The 23,029-nt window shown below is 45.3% G+C and overlaps 1 protein-coding gene across 3 annotated transcripts in view; it reads right to left on the reverse strand.

Moving 5' to 3' along the window:
- Positions 1-1,247: 1,247 nt before the first annotated feature.
- The window catches only part of CYSTM1 (cysteine rich transmembrane module containing 1), a 31,892-nt gene continuing 10,110 nt past the window's right edge, over positions 1,248-23,029 (reverse strand). For 2 of the 3 annotated variants that reach the window (XM_083448868.1, XM_083448869.1), the window contains exons 2-3: positions 19,212-19,465; positions 1,248-1,832 (exon numbers count right to left, since the gene is read on the reverse strand). In XM_083448868.1, the coding sequence (XP_083304994.1) occupies positions 1,726-1,832; positions 19,212-19,446 (342 nt within the window). In that variant the 5' untranslated portion in view covers positions 19,447-19,465 and the 3' untranslated portion in view covers positions 1,248-1,725. Of the gene's footprint in view, positions 1,833-19,211; positions 19,466-20,808; positions 20,941-23,029 lie in introns of those variants that run through there. The other variant, XM_083448870.1, reaches the window with a different exon arrangement.

Consider the following 23,029-nt stretch of genomic DNA (forward strand, 5'->3'; position numbering starts at 1 on the left):
TCTTTTGGAAAACAATATATTGAAGGTTTCCATTGCAGTGGCTTATTTGACACAAGGCACAGTTGGAGCAGGTCAGCAGGCGCGCACACACCTGGGCGAGCAGCGCCAGGACTAAAGTAATGTCTGTCCAACAGCCATGGACCTTACTGTAACTTCATTGCCCAACTGTGCTCTAGCTGCTCTTCTCAGCAGAAAGTCCGACAGATTTATGGTGCTTTAAATATTCATATTCTGCTGTTCCATGCTAATATTATGATCCACAAAGCAGCTTAACATGAGTATAAGCATGAAGCAGATAAAACTGGCTGCGATGCGATTCCAAGAATTTACAATAGTGAGTAGTCTGTTTCTAATTCCTGCTCCTTCCCTAAAAAGATTAGGCCACGCTACAGCCACTTTTCCTAACATCATCTGTAGCAGTTGAAAGATTCCTGGGAAACATCTGAGAGCATATTGAGCAATATGACAAAGCCACCACAAGCTAGTTCATTATTTTTTCTTACTAGGATAAATTAATTTAGATGCTCCATTACCTGCCAAATGAGGTTTTGAAAAATGCCCACTCTCAAGTATCCATGTATTTCAAAGGCATAGTCTTTCAATGCCAAATTGCTGAGCAACCCCCACCCCTGATAATTTCAAATACATATTACATGCAGTGACAATATATTCTGGCGGCACACTTTAGCTCAACCTTCTCTTTAAGTCCTTGCTTGATAGCCGCAAGTGACGAGGAACTGCATGCTGGTGAGGACGTTGGGCTGTCCTCCCTTTGCTTGGCACAAAAGGTAAGCCAGCTGCCATGGGAAGGACACCCTCTCCTCCTCTAGCCCACAGCAGGCTTCGGAACATTTTCTGCAGGCTAGTAATTTTTGAGGGCTTAGAAAAATGAATCTGCAAGATTGCAGCTTGACAGCAAAAACATTTAAGGTCCATTGGACTTGAGAATGTATTTGGCAAGGAAGTTTAAACTGGGAGAAGGAAAGGAATCTTCCTTGAGCCTTTGGTAGATTCAGCACAAGCTCATCAAATATTTTTCCAGCAAGCTTAAGGTAGGAAAAAGGTGCTAAGTTCTTCACAGTATGTAGCCCTGCTATTCAGTTAAATACATCTGAAGCAGCTTAAGCAGAGGCTAGGTCCAAAAGAGCTTTTGGGGAACAAACAGGCAACTAACTATTGGGCATTTCTATCTTCGGGTGCCCTCTAAACACACACAGAATAACAAAAACTGACCAATACTCTTCATATTACTGGACCCAAATCTTTATTGAGCCCAATTTGTTAAACCAGAAGTGGAAGCAAGTAAGAAAAACAAAATGATTGGCTTAAATTATTGCATATTATTCCATTTCTAAGAATGGTAAAAATTATAAATACATAATTTGTAGTAAAAGCCTTTTTGCCAAAAAAAATATTTAGCACATTCTTTAAAGAACCACAAAGTTGTAGAAACAATGCTATAAAGACGTGGGGGGGGGGGAGGGAGGTTTTCCTCCACTAAAACTAAAAAGTGCATAACCAACGTCACGGTGCTATCTCTAAGGCAGGCAGGTGTTACTGTCGCCTGTGCAAAGCAGATTTTTCATTACAGTACTAAAAAAGCAGTTGAGAGGGGAGAAGGAAGAGGAGGAGGAAGAGGAGGAGGAGGAGGAGGAGAAGAAGAAGAAGAAGAAGAATGCATAGCACTCCAAGTCAGAGGTACTGAGGCTTGGCTTCTCAGGGCACTCAGGTCAGCATGTCCCAAAGGCAGCAGCAGCACAGCGCAGTCCAACACGCTGTCAGGCAGGTACTTTCGGCAGAGTTATCCCTTCGCTGCTCTTCCACAACATACACTGGGAAGAAGAGAAAAACACATGTCAGAGGGGCTGCACCCAGCTGTGATGCATCACCCACAACCCAAGAAGAGGCCTGTGGCCAACTTAAGACTTTATTTACACAACTGTTCTCCCATGGCTAATGATGCTCAGAGGGTCGTGGGGCTCAGTTTTGCCCAACATGAATTTGACATGCTGCTTGCAGGTAACATGTGGAGAGAGATATATACACAAAGAAGCCTAAAAGGTTCTTGAATGTTCATCTTGCACATTTAAAAAATTAAGTATCTCACTCCTTTACTAATGTAGAAAGGTAAAGGTACCCCTGACTGTTAGGTCCAGTCGCGGACGACTCAGGGGTTGCGTATTCATCTCACTCTATAGGCTGTTTGTCTGCAGACAGCTTCCGGGTCATGTGGCCAGCATGACTAAGCCGCTTCTGGCGAACCAGAGCAGTGCAAGGAAACACCATTTACCTTCCCGCCGGAGCGGTACCTATTTATCTACTTGCACTTTGATGTGCTTTCGAACTACTAGGTGGGCAGGAGCTGGGACCGAATAATGGGATCTCACCCCATCGCGGGGATTCAAACCGCCAACCTTCTGATCGAGAAGCCCAAGGCTCTGTGGTTTAGACCACAGCACCACCTGCATCCCTAGAAAGGTGGTACTCTACCCAATTAAATAGCAGAAAGTAACCCTTCTCTTGCGTTCCAGAATTATAAACAATGAAAGCAAAATGTGCTGGGATGACTGAGAGGCACCTGTGTATTCTTAAAATAGGTTCCACTAAAACTAATGCAAATAATAAACAATTTAACATAAAACTACCTGCACTTAGATTTTTTATTCTGTGTTGATCACCCTTTTGCGCTAAGGATCATTTCCCAAAAAACATTTCTGCCTTTGTCCTTGTGGGGCCTTCTTGAATCTGGCAAACGCCTGGAGGAAGGCGATCTCGATCAGCGCAGGCTGAAACTAACCAAACAGGTTTGTCTTGAAATCTATCTGGACCTTGCTTTGTGTTGCTAGCCTGAATGGAAGAGGAGAGTCTAGCAAATGCCGTTTGTGTTTGTCTGCACACAGAGAACACACTGTTTTGCTAGGCTCCAGCATCAGCTGGACCGACAATGGCTCCATTCTCGACACCCCCATTGCTTCTTGCCCACACGGCCACTGACACCTCAGTGTTACTGTAGGACATTCCTTGGGTGTGCGAAAGAATATCCACCCCCCTTCTCTCTCCCCATCTGTGAGTGGAAGCTATTTCACAACATCTTTAAAGATGTGCAACATCTTTAAACTTGGGACCAGTTATCTGAAGGATTTGATGTACCGTATTTTTCACTCTATAAGACACACCAGACCACAAGACACACTTAGTTTTTGGAGGAGGGAAACAAGAAAAAAAATATTCTGACTCTCAGAAGCCAGAACAGCAAGAGGGATCGCTGCGCAGTGAAAGCAGCGATCCCTCTTGCTGTTCTGGCTTCTGGGATAGCTGGACAGCCTGCATTCGCTCCATAAGACGCACACACATTTCCCCTTACTTTTTAGGAGGGAAAAAGTGAGTCTTATGGAGCAAAAAATACGGTATATACCCTTCTTCACGTCCCCTGGGCAGAGAGGGTCTTTCCCAAGACAGCTCCTAGATTACAGAAAGCGCTTCCCAGGGGGGCTCATCCAGCAGCTATGTTTAATATCCTTTGGGTGCCAGGTGAAGAGCAAAGGACTTTTTACCCTCCTAGGCCGGGGGTCGGCAAGATAAAGCCTGGGGGCTGGATGCACCCTTGCTTATAAATCCAGCCCGCGGACCCTGCTGCCCGCTCGGTCAGTCACCGTGCGCTGCGGACGCCTCGCCACACTGACTTCCGCGATGCCGGCACGGCTTCTGGGAGGCTGGTGACGCTGGCGCGGCTTCGGATTGCCTGCAGGAAGCTCCTGCAGCCAATCTGAAGCCTCGCTGCCCGCACACTGAGGTAAATCTGGCGCGGCCATGGACAGAGAGGTGGGCAGGCCTGGGCCGCGCCATTGGCATTGTGGATCTTCAGCCGGAGCTTGGTGCGCCTACTGGCCCTGCGCCTGGCGCCCAGCTTGGTGCGGGAGGGTGAGCTGCCCACCGCCTGCCCGACACTCCACGTGCGTGGCCTGCCTGCCAACCTGGCCTCGGACGACAGGCGGATGGAGCAGCTGCTGCTCGTCAACAACGGCGGTGCTGAGACGTGCTCATGAGCGCGTGCAAAGTGCATTCCTCCTCCAGGTCCGGAGGCAGCTGCGGGAATGGCTTGCAGGGTATTTATATTTTTCAAAATATTGTCCGGCCCCCCACAAGGTCCGAGGGACAGTGGACCGGCCCCCTGATGAAAAAGTTTGCCGCTCCCTGTTCCTAGGCCTTTCAGAAGTACATTGGGCAAAGAAAGGCAAAGGGGCAGGGGAGGGAGAACTCAAGATAGAGGAGCTACACTGCACAACACACAGCCAGGCTGGTGCCAACTGGGCAGGAGGGATGGGGCCGCATCTTCCACATAGATGGGTGTGCTCTGCCCCCCCAACCTGAAGGAGTGTCATGGAACAAGAGGACTTGGGGTTCAAAGCTTCCCCCAGTCCATCCCAACATGCCTCTCCCCCCTCCCTTGTGCCAGAGGCCCAATGACACAGGGGCGGGCACAGGTGTTTGAGGCCTGCATGGGTACAAAACCCAGTTTGGCACACCCCCCCATGCATTTGCACAGGCACACACAGGCTGGGAGCCTCACTGATGCCCCACTGGAGGCTTCACCCAGGACAAAAAACCTGGCTATTCCCCGCATAGCTACAGCTCTGCTACCCCCCAACTGAGTTTGCCAGTTCATTGGGAGCTGCAAGGGAGTCTCTGGGAGAGGACTTTATCTGTGGCCACACTCAGACTATCAAACTCTAAGTCAAGTGAGACTTGGCGGCCCCCACTCCCCACAACTGGGTAAAATGCCTCTTTTTCAGCAAGCTTTGACAATCTTAGCTGAGAAGTTTCACATTAGAAATGCAAATCATCTCGCAAAGAAGTACCATTTAAACTGCTGGATCGAATTTCCATATCGTAAATTAAAAGTCTTTGCAATATGTTTATTATTATTTAATATCCACAATCAATGTATTTAATTAAATATATATCATTAAATACACAATAGTTTTAATATAGTCCATTATTAAACAAATTTAATACAGAAACAAATGTTCGTGTTTTTGTTAACAACGTAGGACACAAAAATATTTTTTAAGGCTTTAAAATGCTGCTTCTTGAATACTGCAGCCCACAGCCCCATCCTGCTTTGACCATCTTTGCTATTTAGTTCCTCACAGTTGGAATTGAAGAAAAGCTTTCCTAATGTCTCTCGGGAACTGCAAGGGTTGCAAAGACAATCAAACTCCACCCCCTCATCCTTGATTTTAAACTGGGCTCTTGCCTTGCGCCAATTGATTAGCATAGATAAGGTAACTGAGCAAACATTCTCCGTGACTGCTTGGCTTCCTCTTATCTTAATAACTTTGAAGGCTAATCCCTTACAAAGGTAAAACTTGAAAGCCTTGTTACCACCTCATTCACTCACCACAGCAAAAAGAACCTCATAATTGTCCCCGAGTGGTTTTGCACACTTCAAACAATTTTGGAAGCTGTCCTGGACATTGCGGGAAATTAATATTTATTAAATAAAGTAATCTCCAATTTGGAATAACGGAAGCAAGCTTTGAGATATGGAAATACATTTACAGAACAGCTGTTTTCTCCCTAAAGATGAAGGGGGCCATCCCTTTCCAACTTCCTATGGTAAAATCCCCACCCCATATGGCACAACTGCTCACTATGGAGTGTGTGTGACGGCACACAAGCTGAATGAGGAGACTGGGGGGAACACAGCCACGAATGTGGGGAAGACGCACAGTCCTGGGCTTCTCAGTGCTTGCACTTGGGCAAAGAAAAGAGGGTGGGAAATAAAAATTGCAATTCTAGGGCAGCACTTGTGCTCATTTAAGTGCCTCTCTGACCAGAGGAAGAACAGGCATCCTGGACACTCTGGCTGCCTCTTGGCTCTTAGGGGAGAAAGAAGATAAAAATAGCCTCAAAGTGTGACTAACTAGTTCCACAATTAGACGCAACTCCATTTAGAAATAAGTAAGGGAGCATTCCGGATTGGAAAAAAGTATGTTGGGTGGGTCTACAGCATTTTGATCTTTGTAAAGTCAGCAGGGGCCGGGAAGGCAGTCAGGAGATTCAAACATTGCACAAAGACAATAACAGCTTAGAGAGATCTTTGATCTGAGGCTGGGAGGCTGAAGGATTCCTAGATACAACAGGCAGTAAAACTTCATTGCAGAAAACAAGCTGATAGCCAGCTCTGTTTCCAATGGGAGCGTTCTGCAAGATCTCCTCTCTCTCTGCCCAAGTGCTCTGCTGAAACCGTGTCACTCTGGGCTCAGAGTGTAAGCTGCCACTTTAAGTGTCGTGGAACCAGATGCAAACAAATGTTTCACTCTCCTGTAAAGCAGGTGGAAAATCTGAAAGGATTCAAGGAGCCCAGGGGTTACTGGGGGAGGGGGAGATGCTTGGGCCCCCTCAATGCTGCTGTGCCCAACTTGTGTTCATCCACAGCATTGGCCATGCTTGCTGGTAAGGTAAAGGGGACCCATGACCATTAGGTCCAGTCGTGGCCGACTCTGGGGTTGCAGCGCTCATCTCGCTTTATTATCCGAGGGAGTTAGCGTACAGCTTCCAGGTCAAGTGGCCAGCATGACTAAGCCGCTTCTGGCGAACCAGAGCAGCGCACGGAAAAGCCGTTTACCTTCCCACCGGAGCGTTACCTATTTATCTATTTGCACTTTGATGTGCTTTTGAACTGCTAGGTTGGCAGGAGCAGGGAGCTCACCCTGTCGCAGGGATTCGAACTGCCGACCTTCTAATTGGCAAGTCCTAGGCTCTGTGGTTTAACCCACAGTGCCACCTGCATTGATTGCTGGAGCTGATGGCAACCAAAGCATGTGGGCCAAGTGACAGACGGTGGTGGGAACTCCAAGATTTCCAGACTTTTTTTGTTACTTCAAAATTCCTCAGGGTGCAAGTCAGCACTCCCAAATTCGCTATTTGCCCCATCAGATGAGGTGGGGGCTGGAGAAACATACAGTAACCATCGGTTAGAGGTTCCTGAGAGGGAACAGTTTTTCTTAATCTGAGTGAACATTTAAGAAATTGCATCTTAAATATGAAACAAAAATGAAAGACCCACAAAAAAAACATTTTGATAGGCTGCCCCCCCGAGCCATTTCTCCCTTCTGTGCATTTCTTCTCCTTAGTCTTACCTTGCCGACCCCCCACTTACTAGAGATAAACCTGGGTGTCACTGGCATACTGACTCTCATAGCTCGAATCTTTGGACGACCTCACTCCAATGGTTTCGAGACAATTTGAGCACCTAACGGTTGCCATGACAACTATGAAGTATTGATACCCTCTGGTTGAGACAGGAATGCTGAGGCCTCCCAGAGCCTTTACTACTAAAATCCTCAACATAAATTCTGGGACTATCCCAGTCAGGTAAGGGAGGAAACCTGCTCAGTAGCAGGGGAGGAAGGTTCACCATCGGAACCCACAATCCGCCACAAGTATCCATCACAAGGTAGGCAGGGATGCTGGAGAGCAAAGATGGGCTCCCTCTGGATGACCACCGGACCACTTGGCCCAGAAAGAGTGGCCCACATGTCCCAGCCCACGTGCCCAGGTCTCAGTAACGCAAGCTGGTTACACCTGGTGGGATGGGGTGGTCTTGGATTAAAGTACGTGCGAGCAAGATCTCATTATGGAATGACCCGGCATTTAATAGCACCACCAGCTGACCTTAGAAGCTGGTAGAACTCCGGGATACTGTGGCTGAGGGCAAGTCCAGAAGACAGAACAGGCATCAAGTGTCTGATCTGCCCTTTCCTTCACCTGGTAGCTCAACACCTGCTCTTGCCCCATTTTGACCTCTCCCCCCACCTAAAATCACTTATTCGGGTGCCTTCTTCTCCACCCTTCCCAATTGTTATCAGTTTATATACTGTTTAATTGCCAAAGTGGATTCTAAGCTGTTTACAAGCATAAAAACGATTGCAAAAAGAAACACAAATACTCATTACTAACACAGACTCTAAAACAATTGCACCAATTGCACTAAAATAAACATCCAGAGTTAAATTGTATGGCACACCTGTTCCAAACCATCTCACCACACCAATATATTAAAATAGTAGCAGAAGCCAACAAGTGAACTAATAAGTTGTTAAAATGCACAAAAGCAAGACTTTTGAGCACGCACTTTGCTGGCCAAAAGTTGTTGATAAAACTTGCAAGGCCTCTCACCTGCAGCTAATTCTGCTCCAAAGCCCTGTCAAAAACTTTACACTTGCCGCAGCCCTGAAATAAAAAGGCAGTGCGTGTGGCTCAGCCCCTGAAGCTGGAGGCAAGCGAAACCTGATCCTGTGCCAACAGCCACTGTAACAAGAGCTCCGCTCGCATGCTCCAAAACAACTTGAGGACATTTGGAGAAGGAGAGCTGTTGCTTTGCATAGGTCAAAAATATATATTGCATAGATCGTTCCAACCATATTCTCCAACTGCCACCATCCGCATTGTCCCTCTGGTCCATCTGCAAAGGTTCTTGCCCAGTATCAAGACCCTACCTGGTCCCCACCCCCTTTTAAACTATGGAATAGACTAAAGATCTTTCAACACAACACCCCACCTATTGGGCCAGGCAGTTGTAATCTTCAAGACTGCTTAATCTGGGCTACAGGAAAACAGACCCTGGAAAGAGAAGGGGTAGGTTGGCAGGCAGAGGTAACCAAGGCAAAGATCATTTTGGGAGGCTGAAAAAGCCACAGGGTGAGCTAAAAGCAATAGAACTTCACTTTTGACTGGCTGTATTTGGCCCTCGTAAGAGAAGGAAGCAAGGTGGCAACTCAGCCAAGGCCTCTCAAGAAATCAGATCTGGGTCATGTCAGGGTGCCTGGGCTCTGGACCCCTCCTGTCCATGCAGACAGATGGGCCACTAGCCAGAAAGAGGACTCAGCAAGTAGGTATTTTCATTGTTCTGGATCAATCAACAAGGGTTTTAATGGAATCATTTAATTGCAGAGTTGGAAGGGATCACAAGGGTCATCTAGTTCAACTCCCTGCAACGCAAGAATCTCAACACATGGTCCCCCATCCAATTTGAAACCATAGCAGACTCTGCTTAGCTTTGCAAATGTGCTAGCAGTTTTGAGAATTCCGATTCTGAAAAGTGTAACGCCTCCAGAATTTTCTTGGGACTGTAAGGGTTTTTTTTCTTCCTATAGAAGCAGCATGACATAATCCAAGAGTACAGTTATCACCAAAACCTCACCGTGGACATGCCTGGGTCATGCAGGTGCATTTTTGCACAATGAACCCAACTCACATTATGGGCTGCTTTAGTTGAATTCTGATTCCCAGATCCATCCAAACTGGTGTGTTTTTGGGTTTGTACCACCCTGTCGGAAGTGGTTACGGTATGCCCCTACCCTTTGCAGCCAGACTCCCTACTCCATCACAGGGCCAGGGTTTCAGGCTACGGAATAGCATTATTACAGCTTACCTTTTTATATCACATTAGCACATTGCCCACCTAACACTGCTATGTGCCTTTCTCTGTACAGATGACTTTCCTAGGGAATGTGATGAAAGCCTCTTAAGCCCCCAACCCTAAAATATATGCAGCAGTGAGAGACCTGTATCAGCAAGATGCACATCTGCCCCATCATGTCTACCAGAAGCCAGAGATGTGCACAATGCCTACTGACTGCCCCAGTAGAGGGGGGGACAGACCCTGAAACGTCTCACATTAGCCTGTAGTGCATCCTTCTCCCCTCCTGCCCACTCCCAGCTAGGTCCCCACAGTGTGCCAGCCTGGAAGGCAGGAGAGCTGCAGAAGAGAAAGCAGCGTGCCAAGAGGGTTCAGCACCCTTCTACTTGGGGCAAATTGCAGCCCCCCACAAACACACTCTGGATGTTGTTGCAGCAGATGCATGTCTGAAGATGCAGAGTCTGCTGCCGCCACCACCCACCCTTGGCCCAGCACACAAGGCAAGCCTGGAGTTGGCTCCTCCCTTAAACTATTTAGGTTCTACATATTTTCCTTATGTGGAGACAAAGCCCAGAAGCTGCAACTAGCCCAGCTAGGAGGGAGAGCAGGCATTTGGGGCATCTGTAGCAGGACAAACAAGGTGCAGGAGCCTATTGCAACTCTCTCCCCACGCAAAGGAGACCCCAGGCAACTGACAGAACTGGGAAAGGGATCTCTTTAACTATAGACCAAACACAAAGGAGGAGGCTTTTTGTTGGCTGGTGTCACTCACTATTGACAGAAATGTGGGAAAAGTTGGAAAAAGGCTGAGGAACAAAAACTCTTCATTTGGCTGAAGTTTGTGCTGCAGATGTGAAGCTACTAACACAACAGTTGTAATAACTTCACTGATTATGTGCAGAATCTTGCAAGACTGAATTTCAGTTCACAACCTTGCTTTTAATTGCTCTTAACATCATTTTAATATCAACTGAAGACTCCTTAGTATTTATTGTCTTAATATGATTGATGTTAGTATTTTGGGGGAGCAATCCTATAGCAAGATGAGTAGTAGCCCTGGGGATGAACAGAGTTCAGATCTGGTGTAACGTTACACTGGCTTGCTTTGTGCCAGCTTCTGGTGTACCTTAGGCTGGGTTTTAATTTGAGGCAGTTTCTACATCGAATGTGTTAAGCACATCTTTGTGTTGGCAATTGTTTAATTCTTCTGTGCTACTTTGGATTTAATATGGATTTTGATAACATTATGGTTATGTTTTAAACTTTGTTTTATTGAGATTGTATATTATCTAGAGAATTCAGGATGAGGCAGTCAAGAAATACTCATGAATATTTTTAATTATAAAAGTAACATATTTGTTCACATTTTGGACCAGGCCCAAGGCAAAAACACTACCTCCATGAAAGTGGAAGGCACTCAGGTCTGCATATCAGAAGGATCTCACCCGAGCTGTGAGAATCCTGAGAACTGAAATTTGCAAGCCATGCAGCCCTTTGTAGCCATGCCCAAAGCTCAGAACTACCACTCTAGAATCAGTTACTTTCCTAAAACCAATAAAGCAGATTCTTCCTAGAAACTCGCCCAGCCACTTATGGCAGCGGATATAGTTAAAAACTTCCTACCTGGAGTCCTAAAGGCAGAAAAAACACTTCTGAATCCGAACCACTGCCACTCCCACCACCTTGTAAGTTCATTATCTAATCAGCTGCAGAGAAAAGAGAGCTATGCTTCATCATCTCTGGGTGTTGAGACATACACCAGGTACCAGTCCACACAATGTAAACAATATTCACGGGTGTGTGTTTTTTATTTTAAAAACTGCATTACCTTTGTCTTACTGCAGAGACCTTTATCTTGGGTACACACATTTGGTTTCTGCCCATACTGGATGATTAGCTAATGATTAACCTAAGAAAACTGATTTTTAGAAATGTTCCCTTGTACTGTGAAAAGTGAGATTCCTGGGAAGCTGGGTCAGCTTAGCCAATGCAAGTAGCAAGAAAAGAGGCTCTTGGAACAAAACCACCGACTTACCTAAAACAGGAAATAGCCATTTGGCCGAATAAAATAAAAAATAAATTAATTCCCAACTTTATGGGGCAGCCTAATTATAGGACTGGCACTGAACATCTGCTTTGTTTACCTACAGGAGAAAACTCTTGGGAAGGAACACTCACATTACTAAGCCTTTTTACTCACCAAGCTCCTCCTTCTAAGCAAGGCAAGGCTCAATGGGGAGTCAAAGTTCCCCCTTAGATACCAGAAAATAATAACGTAAGCGGGTGTGTGTGTGTGTGTGTGTGTGTGCAGATTAGTGTCTCCTCTATCAACAGACACCTGTTTAACAGGCACACACTCCAGGGATTTTCTTTATAAATGCACCATTCCATTCTTGGGTCACTCTTGAACCTACCATGTGGGACTCCAATTGCCACCAGGAGATATGAAGCTGTGTTTTCTCCAGTACTGTCCAGGGTGCAAACTGCCTTGCTTCTGTACTGGTTGAAATTACAGCAAAGTGGGGCCATGTGCCCTATTTTACAGAGGACAGTCCTCTAACGGGAAGTGGGGGCTGCTCAAGTTCACTTAAAATATAAAGGTAGAAAGGAAGAGCATGGACGCGGGTGGTGCTATGGGTTAAACCACAGAGCCTAGGACTTGCCAATCAGAAGGTTGGCAGTTCAAATCCCCGCGACGGGGTGAGCTCCTGTTGCTCGGTCCCTGCTCCTTCCAACCTAGCAGTTTGAAAGCATATCAAAGTGCAAGTAGATAAATAGGTACCGCTCCGGCGAGAAGGTAAAACGTTTCCATGCGCTGCTCTGGTTTGCCAGAAGCAGCTTAGTCATGCTGGCCACATGCTGTACGCCGGCTCCCTCGGCCAGTAAAGCGAGATGAGCACCGCAACCCGAGAGTCGTCCACAACTGGACCTAACGGTCAGGGGTCCCTTTACCTTTAGAAAGGAAGAGCAAGGGATTTGGCATATGGCACACACAGTTGCCCCCGAATGCTATTTGGGGCTGATTTATAAAGTTGGGGTAATAAATGTGAAACCCTTCCTTACACGTATGTCCTGATTTCAGATGTTCTGAGGGTTGTTACCCCTATAGCTACAAATGGGTATTAAAGGGAGGGGGGATCTTCTGTTAACTAGATGTTATCTTCAAACTATATCTTTTCCACCATTTCTTTCATGTACTGAATCTGATCATGGTCTTCCAGATTACTTTTCTGAATTATCTATTGGTGCTAAAAGGAAAGCATCCACAGCTTTGAGCTTCCATGCTATGCCCACAGTGGTCTGGTTCACACAGCACAACTTGGTTTGTCTTAAACCATGGCTTAATCCTGACCATGCCTTGCCCAGGTCATGCGGCTTCTGCCACTTGCAAAGGTTTGTTCTCGTTTTACTTCTGGCAGACTCAGGTCTATGGATGGATGGCAAGACCTACTACGGCTCCCTTCAGCTGCACCAGGAGGGTGAGAAACCAAAAGGGCACGCAGAGGGCAGCGGAGAGGCATGTTCAATATTTAACCATAGTTGAAGAGAAAATGTGGCTGAATGAGGCAAATATATTTGGAGGGGAAATACAATGAATTTATGCATTTGTAGCTACAGTTTATATTCCCCCTGGAATGTATAATTCCCCTAGGAACAGGTTTTTGAAAGATTTTTTAGACAGTTTCCTTCTTGAACTATAGCAAGAAAACCTGTTATTTGCTGGTTAATAAAGATACATATGTTACATACAAGCAACTTCCAATTTACACAGGAGATACATTCCAAGGCACCGCACATTTAAGTGAAATCATGTATATCTGAAACACCATTGAAGAAGCTTGCAAACACCCCGTTCCCCTTTTCTGACATTTTGGGGTCACTTCCAGGTTTGGTGCAATGCCCATGCTCCTGGTCGTACACATATCAGACACGCCTAAAATGACTGCTGCCTGCACTGTTCAAGATTTCTGTTTCCTCTAGCAGCCTAACAGATCAAACATTTATTGCATGAAATGTGCTGGGGATCACCCATGTCAACTTGGTTATTTCTAGTTTTGTAATGACTGATTATTTCAGCTGACTCGTTAAAGGCAAAATGGCATGCACATTATTATAAGGAAAAACCAAATATACGACAAGAGTGGAGGTACTTCTCAATTATAAAAGTATCTTATTTGGCTTAGCGAGATAGAAAACTTACAAACACAGTGTGAATGATGACAGAGCAACCTTACAAGTTGTTTTGTGCAAGATTCTACAAGAAAAAAGTCAACAATAGTAAACTACCCCCACACCTGTGAGTTGCCCAGTGCGAGATTGTCTTGGCCTAAAGTGGCAAAAACCAACCTGTGCCTCCAGCACAAAAACATATCCAGGAAACAAGCAGCTCTGAACTTGTTCTTTCAGGGAGAGTGTAAATCTAGCACAATACTTTACATTACACATGTGTTTATACACACACACACACACACACATTCTGGTATTTGTTAATATTTATTATTCAAATGATGTCTAGCTTTGGTGACAACTGCAGGGCTGTGCCACATTTATGTTTGTGCTGTCCAATTACGAATTGCTATTAAAAATGTGATATTATCAATGTGCCACTGATGTGAATTGTGCATTAGTTCACGTATTTTGGAAAAATAAATAGAAAGTGCAACTGCATGGGGGGGGGGTGGGGGGGAGAGAGGCAACTAGCCATTCCGTTTTTGCACCTGTAACCCGGGTTCCAGGAGCCATGTGGCAAAGAGCTTTTCTATCTCAGTTTCTCACCGACTGATTGGTCTCTGTTTCTTGTTGGAAAAGGCAGAGTAGAGAACTAGGAGTGCTGAATTGCCAGCAATTGTTTTCCTTTAAGCTTGAGATCAATCCAGGATTGCATAATTCCTTTATTGCATAATCTGGTTGGAGCCAGTAAAAATGTTATACAGATTAGGTTACTGTTTCACGAAACTGAAAAATACAGCAGGTTGAAGGGGCAGGGGAGGAGAGACTGCAATCCCAGGTGCCTTAATCTCTCTGTGCCCCTTTGACCACACAAATGTCACTTAAAATGCAACCTGTATGAAGCCAGCACGGAGTGCAGACAGCCAGAACCTTTTCCTTTCTAAGAAGAGATGCACATGTTGTTGTTGTTTTAAAAAAACACAGCCCACGTGCCTAATTAAACTAGCTCTTCCAAGGCTCGATAAAAAACATGATGTGGCCTATTCCCATCTGGAAAGCAAGGATCATTGTAACTACAAGCTTTTCCCATAAGTGTATTCTCATACAATGACAGAATTGACCTGTTGAATTTATGTCTGCCACGTCCAGGAACTCTGTTTTCCCACAACACCAATCCTAAATCAAAGCCTAGGCTGTCATCCTATACCCTTTAAATGCCCATTAAATACAAAAAATACTTAATTCTGAGTTGATAGGTATGCCATGTGAATTCTCAATGAGTGCTTAAATTTCTCTACAAAATTTTCATATTTTTGGAGGTTGGGGGAATTATTTAAAATTCACCAAGACTTATTGTGCAGTATTATTTACAGAAAGTATCTAGAGAGTACCTATTTTCAAATGAACCCACCACAGGAAAGAAGCATCCTGGTTAACAGGGAAAAAGGAAAGGCAAGCAACAGAGAAGTAAGGCAGATGCGGGGAAATTACGCTAAAGGACAGGGTGAAACAGAACCCACCCCAGGGATTCCTTTGGCTTGGTGTTCAAACAACTTACTTATCAATCATTGACTGGCTCACTCACTTAGGTTGACTCACTTCACAGAAAACACTTAGAAAGCCTGGAACCTGCACATTTTGCTCCATCCATTTCTCCTTAGGAGATCTGGGAGCCTGCTTTCTCTGTGCAAGTTCAGAGTCCAGGACCTTCGCTCAGGGCATTAGAGAAGGAAATCCTGGGTGCCCTGGGACCAGTGAGAACCAATTTGGCAGCCACTGGATTAGACAATGCCAAGACAACATTCCCCTTATTCACTGACTGCTTGTATGCATATTTAAAATTATTTTAATACAGAAACACTATTAAATAACTTACATCATACTAAATAAACTCAGTGTTCAATAGAATTTTATACTATATTTGTTGTCCATTTTTCTCTTACTTCAATATACATTTAATAACTAGAATTTCAGCTATTTTACATAACTCCCCCCAAAAAACATCAGCGTAGGAGAGTTCATTACTTCCCTAATTAGTTGCTGCATAAATTCAAAAAGTAAGAGATATATAGGATTTCCGGGGTGGGCGGGGGGGGGGGATCTGTTTTCAACTGATTTAAATTTACTTTGCAAATTTCCAAAACCTTTCATGAATCCCTATTGTGCATCCCTATTGTGACTCACGGGGTGTCAAATAAAGATGAAGCGCTGGCCTCTGATACCTCGTGAATCACAAGGTCTGTACATTTCAAATTACTTCTGTCCTGCTTTTCTATTCCAAAGCTGCTAAAATGACAAAGACATGACAATAATAGAGCAAAGTTAATGAAATTAGGATTACTACCAAGCAAAACCATGACGCTACCAGCAGACAATCAAAAGTGTAAATGGGACACCCATTCTCTTCCACCTGATCATATTTCTGCCACATCAATCTATTCTCATTGATTAAAACACAGAATAAAATAGGGCGATCCAAAAGATACCAAACCCGTTAAACAATACAAAAGCATTTTAAGCATGACTATTCATCCTTAGGCACAACACCTTTAACTAGCCCCAATCCTGAACTGTTTTCTAAATTTAAAAAGTTGCTCTAACATCTTATATGACTTTCTACTATGAGAAATTGTTGTGCCAATATATTTGCAAACTTCACCCCAACTCCACCCCTTCTTTGTCACCGCAGGAAGATTATCTTCCTATGAATTATTGAACCTCTCGTTTCCTTGCACTCAGTTTATAACCTGAGACTGCAATAAAATGAAAATGAGCTTTAAGGACATGTGGAACAGAGAGGCTTCGGAATGTGTTGCTGTAATAGCTAGCATTACACATATAATTTTGTAATTAATAATCCCTGAAATACTGGAATCCTTCACTTAATGCCACATAGATATAGAAAGGAAAAGGAGTCCATTCTGTCAGGTCCTGTGCAAGCGGTCATCCAGGCTGGGCCCCGGCCAAGGGCCCCAGGGGCTCCAATGGGCCCCTCACTAGCTCTGCCCCAATTGAACTCTTTTCCTACTGGCGGCACCACTTGTGAATGGAAGATGGAATAGAGTGGTACTATTACTTCCCTTGATCTGGACACTATACTTGATGCAGCCTAGAATAGCATTAGCCTTTTTTGCTGCTGCATCACATTGTTCACTCATGTTAAGCTTGTGTTCCACCAAGACCCCTAGATCCTTTTCATATGTACTACTAGTAAGCCAGGTGTCCCCCATCTTACATTTGTGCAGTTGGTCCTTCCTGCCCAAGTGTAGAATCTTACATTTGTCCCTACTGAAATTCATTTTGTTAGTTTGGGCCTAGTTCTCCAATCAGTTATGGTCATCTTGAATGCTGGTTCTGTATTTGGCGATTTTGGCTACCTCTCCCAGTTTAGTGCCATCTGCAAATCTGATGAGCATCCTCTCAATTTCTACATTCAAGTTATTTATAAAGACATTGGACAACTGCAGGTTTTGCCACTGGGCCACAGCTGGCAGATGACACAATGGACTTCAGGCATCTGGAACACAGGGAGGGTGTGGAGGAAGTAATTGAGGTGAGGGGACAGCAATACACAATATTAATACATCCCATCAATAATTGCCCACTAGTGTGGATGGGAAACACTGAGACAGTTTTCGATTGATAGCCCTCATGTGTGGATGAACATGCAACACACACACACACACTGCGCTGGAAACACTGGAACTGTGCAAGCCATATCCTCATTAACACTTCAGTGTGCGAACAGTCTATGGCTCTGTGCGCTGTCTGACTCTGCTTTTTTCACACATGCAGGCCAAGACCTGATGCTGCAACTGGTATTTAGACAGTAGCCTCCTCTGTGTTCTCTACACTCTTCTCCTGAACCTTTCTCCTTGCCTAGTTACCCGGGGTGGGGGTGGTGCAGCTGCAGGAATATGTGGCTTTCATTCTGGGAACTTTGAGGAGCACATTGCTCTTTTTAGAATGAAAGGGAAGTAAAGAGAGCCCAGCAGATTTTTACAGTGGAACCTTAAGGACAGGACTGTCTCAGGTAAACATTCAGCTGCAGAGAAGGGAGAAGTCAAGAGTCCAGACCTACAGACAGAGACAGAATGTGCAGTATGGGGGAAGAAAGTGGGGCTGGAAGATGACAAGCAGAGCAGGCAGCCACCCACTGAAAAGAAAATGCTCATTTTTGCATTCAACACAGTGCCTGGGCACATTTTTTGATGCACTGCCCAAGTTCAGGCACTTTGTCGTGCCAGCAGCCACCTCCACCCCCCCCTCCACAAAATTTAGAGGGAAGATTGATGAAATGCCATCAACATACACAGCAGTAACAGAAACATAGCAGTGGGGGAAAGGATGTGATAAAAACAAGCATGTTGCTCTCCCAGGTGTTGACAACCTGCATTTTGACAGCAGGAAAGACAGAGGGAGGAGAAGGGATAAATAAGGGCAGTTTGCACATGCAAGCAAATGCAATTACACATTCTCAGGCTTGGCATGAGGATTAGGTGATAAAAAGCCTGTGCACACACTATACCTTTAAAGCTCATCATTTCTCTCAAAGAATTCTGGACACTGTAGTTTGCCCCTGCAGTTACAATTCCAAGCAACCCCTAACCAACGACAGTGCCCAGAATTCCTTGAGGGAAAGGATGTGCTTTAAAGGTGTGCTGCGTTCTTGAGAAGGTGAGTTAAAAGAGTTTTATAAAGATGGATGGAAGAAAGAATCACACTTCTGCTCAGAGAAATAACTCTGAGAGATGTCTGGAAGAGCAGGACACATTCAGAAGACAGAAAAGAGTGGGAAAAGGCAGGACCATGTTCAAAGAACAAGAGGTTTATGCTGGATATGAATGAAAGGGTTCCGTGGAGACAGAGTGCAGAAGAAGTCAACAGCTTTGCCAGCAGAGTTTGAGATAGGTGTGAAAAGATCTAGGTGGGGACACAGGAAGCCAGCGGAGAAGGTTGCAGAAGTCAAGGTAATGCATGATGAGAGAGGAACAGCAGGAGTGTCTGGCTTAGAGAGGTAGTATTGGGCGTCCTCAGCTCATCAGAGAAGAGACAATGCGGAGAACAGGCCTAGGAAGGAGCCCCAAGGAGCCCCCCCCCTGAGAAGGGAGGAGCCTTTTCTTCAAGCCTGACATATGAAGTGACAGTAATGGCTACCTGGGATTTCACACAGGTGAGTGACTATTTACCTCTATATGCAAAACACCCTCAGCTGAGGGATGACACAACCCTGGAAGTCCCAATATTACGTGGCCTCCATTGTTTCAGGAAAGACTTGTGTAGCATTTGCAAGTCACATGAACTAATTTTAAAAGTTGCCTAATCTTCATATATTCAACTACAGGCAAAGTGAAGCCAGTGGCCACCAACTTATTCTCCAAGATGGAGAACCATAACAGAAATCTCTTCCTCTTTCAAAAGAACAAACAAGATGGAGCAGAGCACATGGAATATTAATAAGTACCCTCCTCCCAAGTTGACGTTGTTACCAAGCCCCTTTATTCAGAGGACTGGAACAAACATACACATTGCTTCAGATCTGTAACAGAAGGGGGAAAGCTTCATGAAAAACCATGAAGCAGCGCAGCTCCATGCGTACAGCAGACAATATTACCTGTATTCTTAGGTCCATCTGCATAGACTGGTCCCGGAGGTGGAGGAGCATTCTGCCATCCATAGGCTGGGTAGCCTTGGTAGCCTGGCTGTCCTACTGGATATGGCCCTGCGGGCTCTGGCGCATAGCCAGGGTAGGGACCAGGAACAGGTGGTCCACCTGGTTGATGGGTGTAAGGTGGGTATGGGGCAGTTGGGCCCGGGCCAGGATATGGCGGAGGGTTTTCGTAGTTCATGTAGAATGCCAAGTGTTTCCTAAGGACAGAGACAGATTTTACTTTGACGTACATAAGGAACACGCGTTACCACCAGCCATTTCAACAGCAACTTTTGTTTACAAAATACTTAATCATGATGTCCCTCACAAACTGATCTCCCACCATAAGGCTCTCTAAGTCAGTCTAGTCAGCCATAGGTTTTACACAGTAAATCTCCCCAAGCAGAGCTGTGGCTTAGGCATGCAAATGTCTAGAGAGACACACAACATCCATGCATGATTGATGCCCAGGGTTATGCACACAGAAGAAGGCATGCAGAGGGTCTCTGCTTTTCTTTTTAAATTAGAGCAAATTCCTACCCATTAACGTTGTACAAACAGGGCTCAGAAAATATTCAGACCATGACTGACAAGGACTCATGTGTCCAGTGATCAGATGTAGCGCATGAATGCTTTGTACAGAATTCTGCAACCCTTCCGTGACTTTGCAGAAAGTAAATACTGCTGTTTTCCTGATACATAGAAGTCACAGAATTAAGCTTTGTCAAGCACAGGATTTTGAGTATTATGATAAAGCACAAAACTTACACACCCTAAACTATGCCCGACTCCAGGAGCCATTAGATCTGTGTTTTAAATGCTAGCACTCTTTCAGGAAATATTCCAGTTTGATTTCAAAGCAGCAACCCAAAGCTATACATAATTAAATCAACAAGTATACATCTTTATACAAATATACATACACACATCATGGACATGGGAAGATATGCCCCCCCACCAATATAAATAAGTCAAATACTTCTTACGTTTTTCTAGTGGATGCAGAGATCAGCAAGGATCCAGAACAGGCAAAGGCAAACTCGGCCCTCGAGATGTTTTGGGACTACAACTCCCATCATCCCTAGCTAACAGAACCAGTGGTCAGGGATGATGGGAATTGTTGTCCCAAAACATCTGGAGGGCCGAGTTTGCCTATGCCTGATCTAGAAGATGCTACCCAGGATCATCCACACAGCTGTGAAGATGACTGCATACTATTTAAAAGCCTCCAAGCTCTGCAATATGTTCAGTTTGCAAATTATGAATAACTAAACTGTCAGCACAAGCATTTACATTTCATCTCATGGAGAAACACTATTTTGCCTGGTGGCTAACAGCCCTTGCTTGTGGACATTTCTGAACACTTGAGCATGATCCTTCGCATGTTTGCTTAGGACTAAACTCAGCTTTTTGATCAATGGGAATTGCTTTAAATATATTTATGAACAGGAATGCAGTTAAGCAAACAAGCACTATTTACATTCCAGGCCTCCACCCCCATTTGACCAGCCCACAAACAAATAAAATGCTTTCAACTAATTGTACACGACAGCATCCCTACCAGAAAACAAGCAGAAATCGGTGTCTTGTCTCTAAGCAACAAAATTCTGCAGTACTGGTGGACTATGTTCCAAGGTTGTATAAGCCATCTCTTTTGTTATATGAACCAGCATTTTTCCATTGCAGCAAAGTTAGGATATTCCTGCCTGCTCAGAAAACCTGAGTTTCAAAATGGGAAGCATTATAACTTAATCCAGCCTTCAGCTGACTGTCATTCTCAGCCCAGGACCCTCCCTCGTCCTCTCGCCTGTCAAGTCATAGAGAAGAGCAGAGAGTGCAGCGCGTCCTGGTTCATGCCTGTCGGACTGCAATTCCCCAAGGCACCATCTAGCCGGCCAGATCTACTCCCCTAGGATGAATGGCATCATGCACAGGGGCCAGGCGGCCTCCTGGAAAGCTGCTTCTTCCCTGCTCTTGCAAGGGCTCTGCGTCCTCTCTGAACGCAGCCTTGCAAATGGTCACCGTGTGCCTGGACTATGTGGGTATCGCTTTTGAGCAAACACCGAGCTGAGCTGCATGGATTTGGAACTGGACTTTGATAAGCGATCCAGGGCTGGGCGTGACTGTTTGTGCTGCATGCAATGCAAACCTCAGGATCAAGAGGCTATTAAGGCAGAAGCAGGCAACCCGTTTTTAGTATTTCTCTGCGTGGCAAATGAGCACAGGAGGAAAATGTTTAAGCAGAAGCTGCTTTTCTCTGATGGCAGGGTTGCTGCTTCACGTTAGCAGATAAAACCTTTGAACGATTGTTTGCACTTCTAGTTTTGAAAGGCTGCATTTCAGCTGGCTGAAATATTTACAAGCTGAAGTGATGTGGTCAGAAGCAAGAACCACTAAGTTCAGTGGCGCCCCCTCCCTCAACAGTATGTGCAGAACTGCAGGGACAACACATGTCTGATCAGGGATGGGGACCCCCCCCCCAATCTCCCCAGTCAAATTCCCCAAAGGCTGACTACTAGATCACCTCTGCTACTCACTATTCTATTACCACCACCCTGATCAAAAGGCTATGTAAAGCTGCTTGGGGGGGATATTTATTATATAGCTACATAGCGGATCAACATATCTGCCTTCATATTTTGGATTCCAGCTATGAGGGCTGTCAAAATGTGCTCCTGCACTTAGAAAATGTGCCACTAGACCCCTGTAAGGAGGGCATCTTCAGCTCCCCAAACCATTCTGCACCCCTCAGTTGCTGCTGTTTTTTTTTAAAAAAAACACCCTCTTTTTTCACCTCTCTAGATAAAACAGTTGCCTTGAACCAGTTTTGTTCCTGATTAGCCTTAACACAACAAACCTGTTTACCATCCCAGATGCTAATCAGCTGTTGAGGAGAGCTAATGATCCAAGGACAGACAGGGCAGGATAAGGCTGGCTCTCGGTTTCTGAACAAGAGATACCAGGCCCACACCAGCCCAGAACGCAGTAGATCCCTTTAGTAAGCCAGCCTGCAGCCCTGTGTATCCACGTCACTCTTGTGACTATGTGATCTTTAAGCCTGATTATATCCAAAGCAGTCAGGCGTGTTTGTCCGGCTGCATGTCACAAAAGTGGCCACACAGCCTAAGGGAATCGCTGTCTTCAGGCACCCTCAGCTGACAGGGACAGCGGGAGCCTATGCCGCTTGAGACTGGCTCCCTACAGTTAGCTGCAAGGCAGCTTCACGACTACGCTGGGCCATTTCAGCATTCCCAGAAAAGTCACTGCCATTGAAAAAAAGGGAGCAGGCAGTTTTCCAGGTCCCGTGTTTCTTTTTAGACATGATATAACTGTAGGGGTCTCCAAGGCCACTTGGCCCAGTGCCCCTTCTAAGGCATGGTCAACCTCCTGAAAGAACAAGTTGCAGGATGGTACAGGTCAAGTGGAATATCAGAGACAGAAGAACTCCAGGGCCCCTTCCCCATTTCTGTCCAAGAGTCGCCAGAACCCTCTTTTCTGCCTTCTCCACTAGTGAGCTTTGGCCTCCCACTTCTATGTGCTAAAAAAGGCCTTCTCAGTGGCTTTGTTTACACACTCTTCAGTTCAACATCTCGAGAGGATGTGCTTGTGTCATCCCCCAAGGTGCAATCCATGGTTCCTCTGCTTATTTACATGTCAACCTGGCTTAGCTAGTCATCAGTATGAGGTGATTTTTCCACATGCCTCCTGCTGGTGTTCGTGACACTTTGCTAATCTGATTTTCTCAAAAGCCCCAGAACCTGAAGCAATTGCCACACTCAGCC

This window comes from Podarcis tiliguerta (genome assembly GCF_965153285.1).
Source record: "Podarcis tiliguerta genome assembly, chromosome: 7".
In the NCBI taxonomy this organism is placed as follows: domain Eukaryota; kingdom Metazoa; phylum Chordata; class Lepidosauria; order Squamata; family Lacertidae; genus Podarcis; species Podarcis tiliguerta.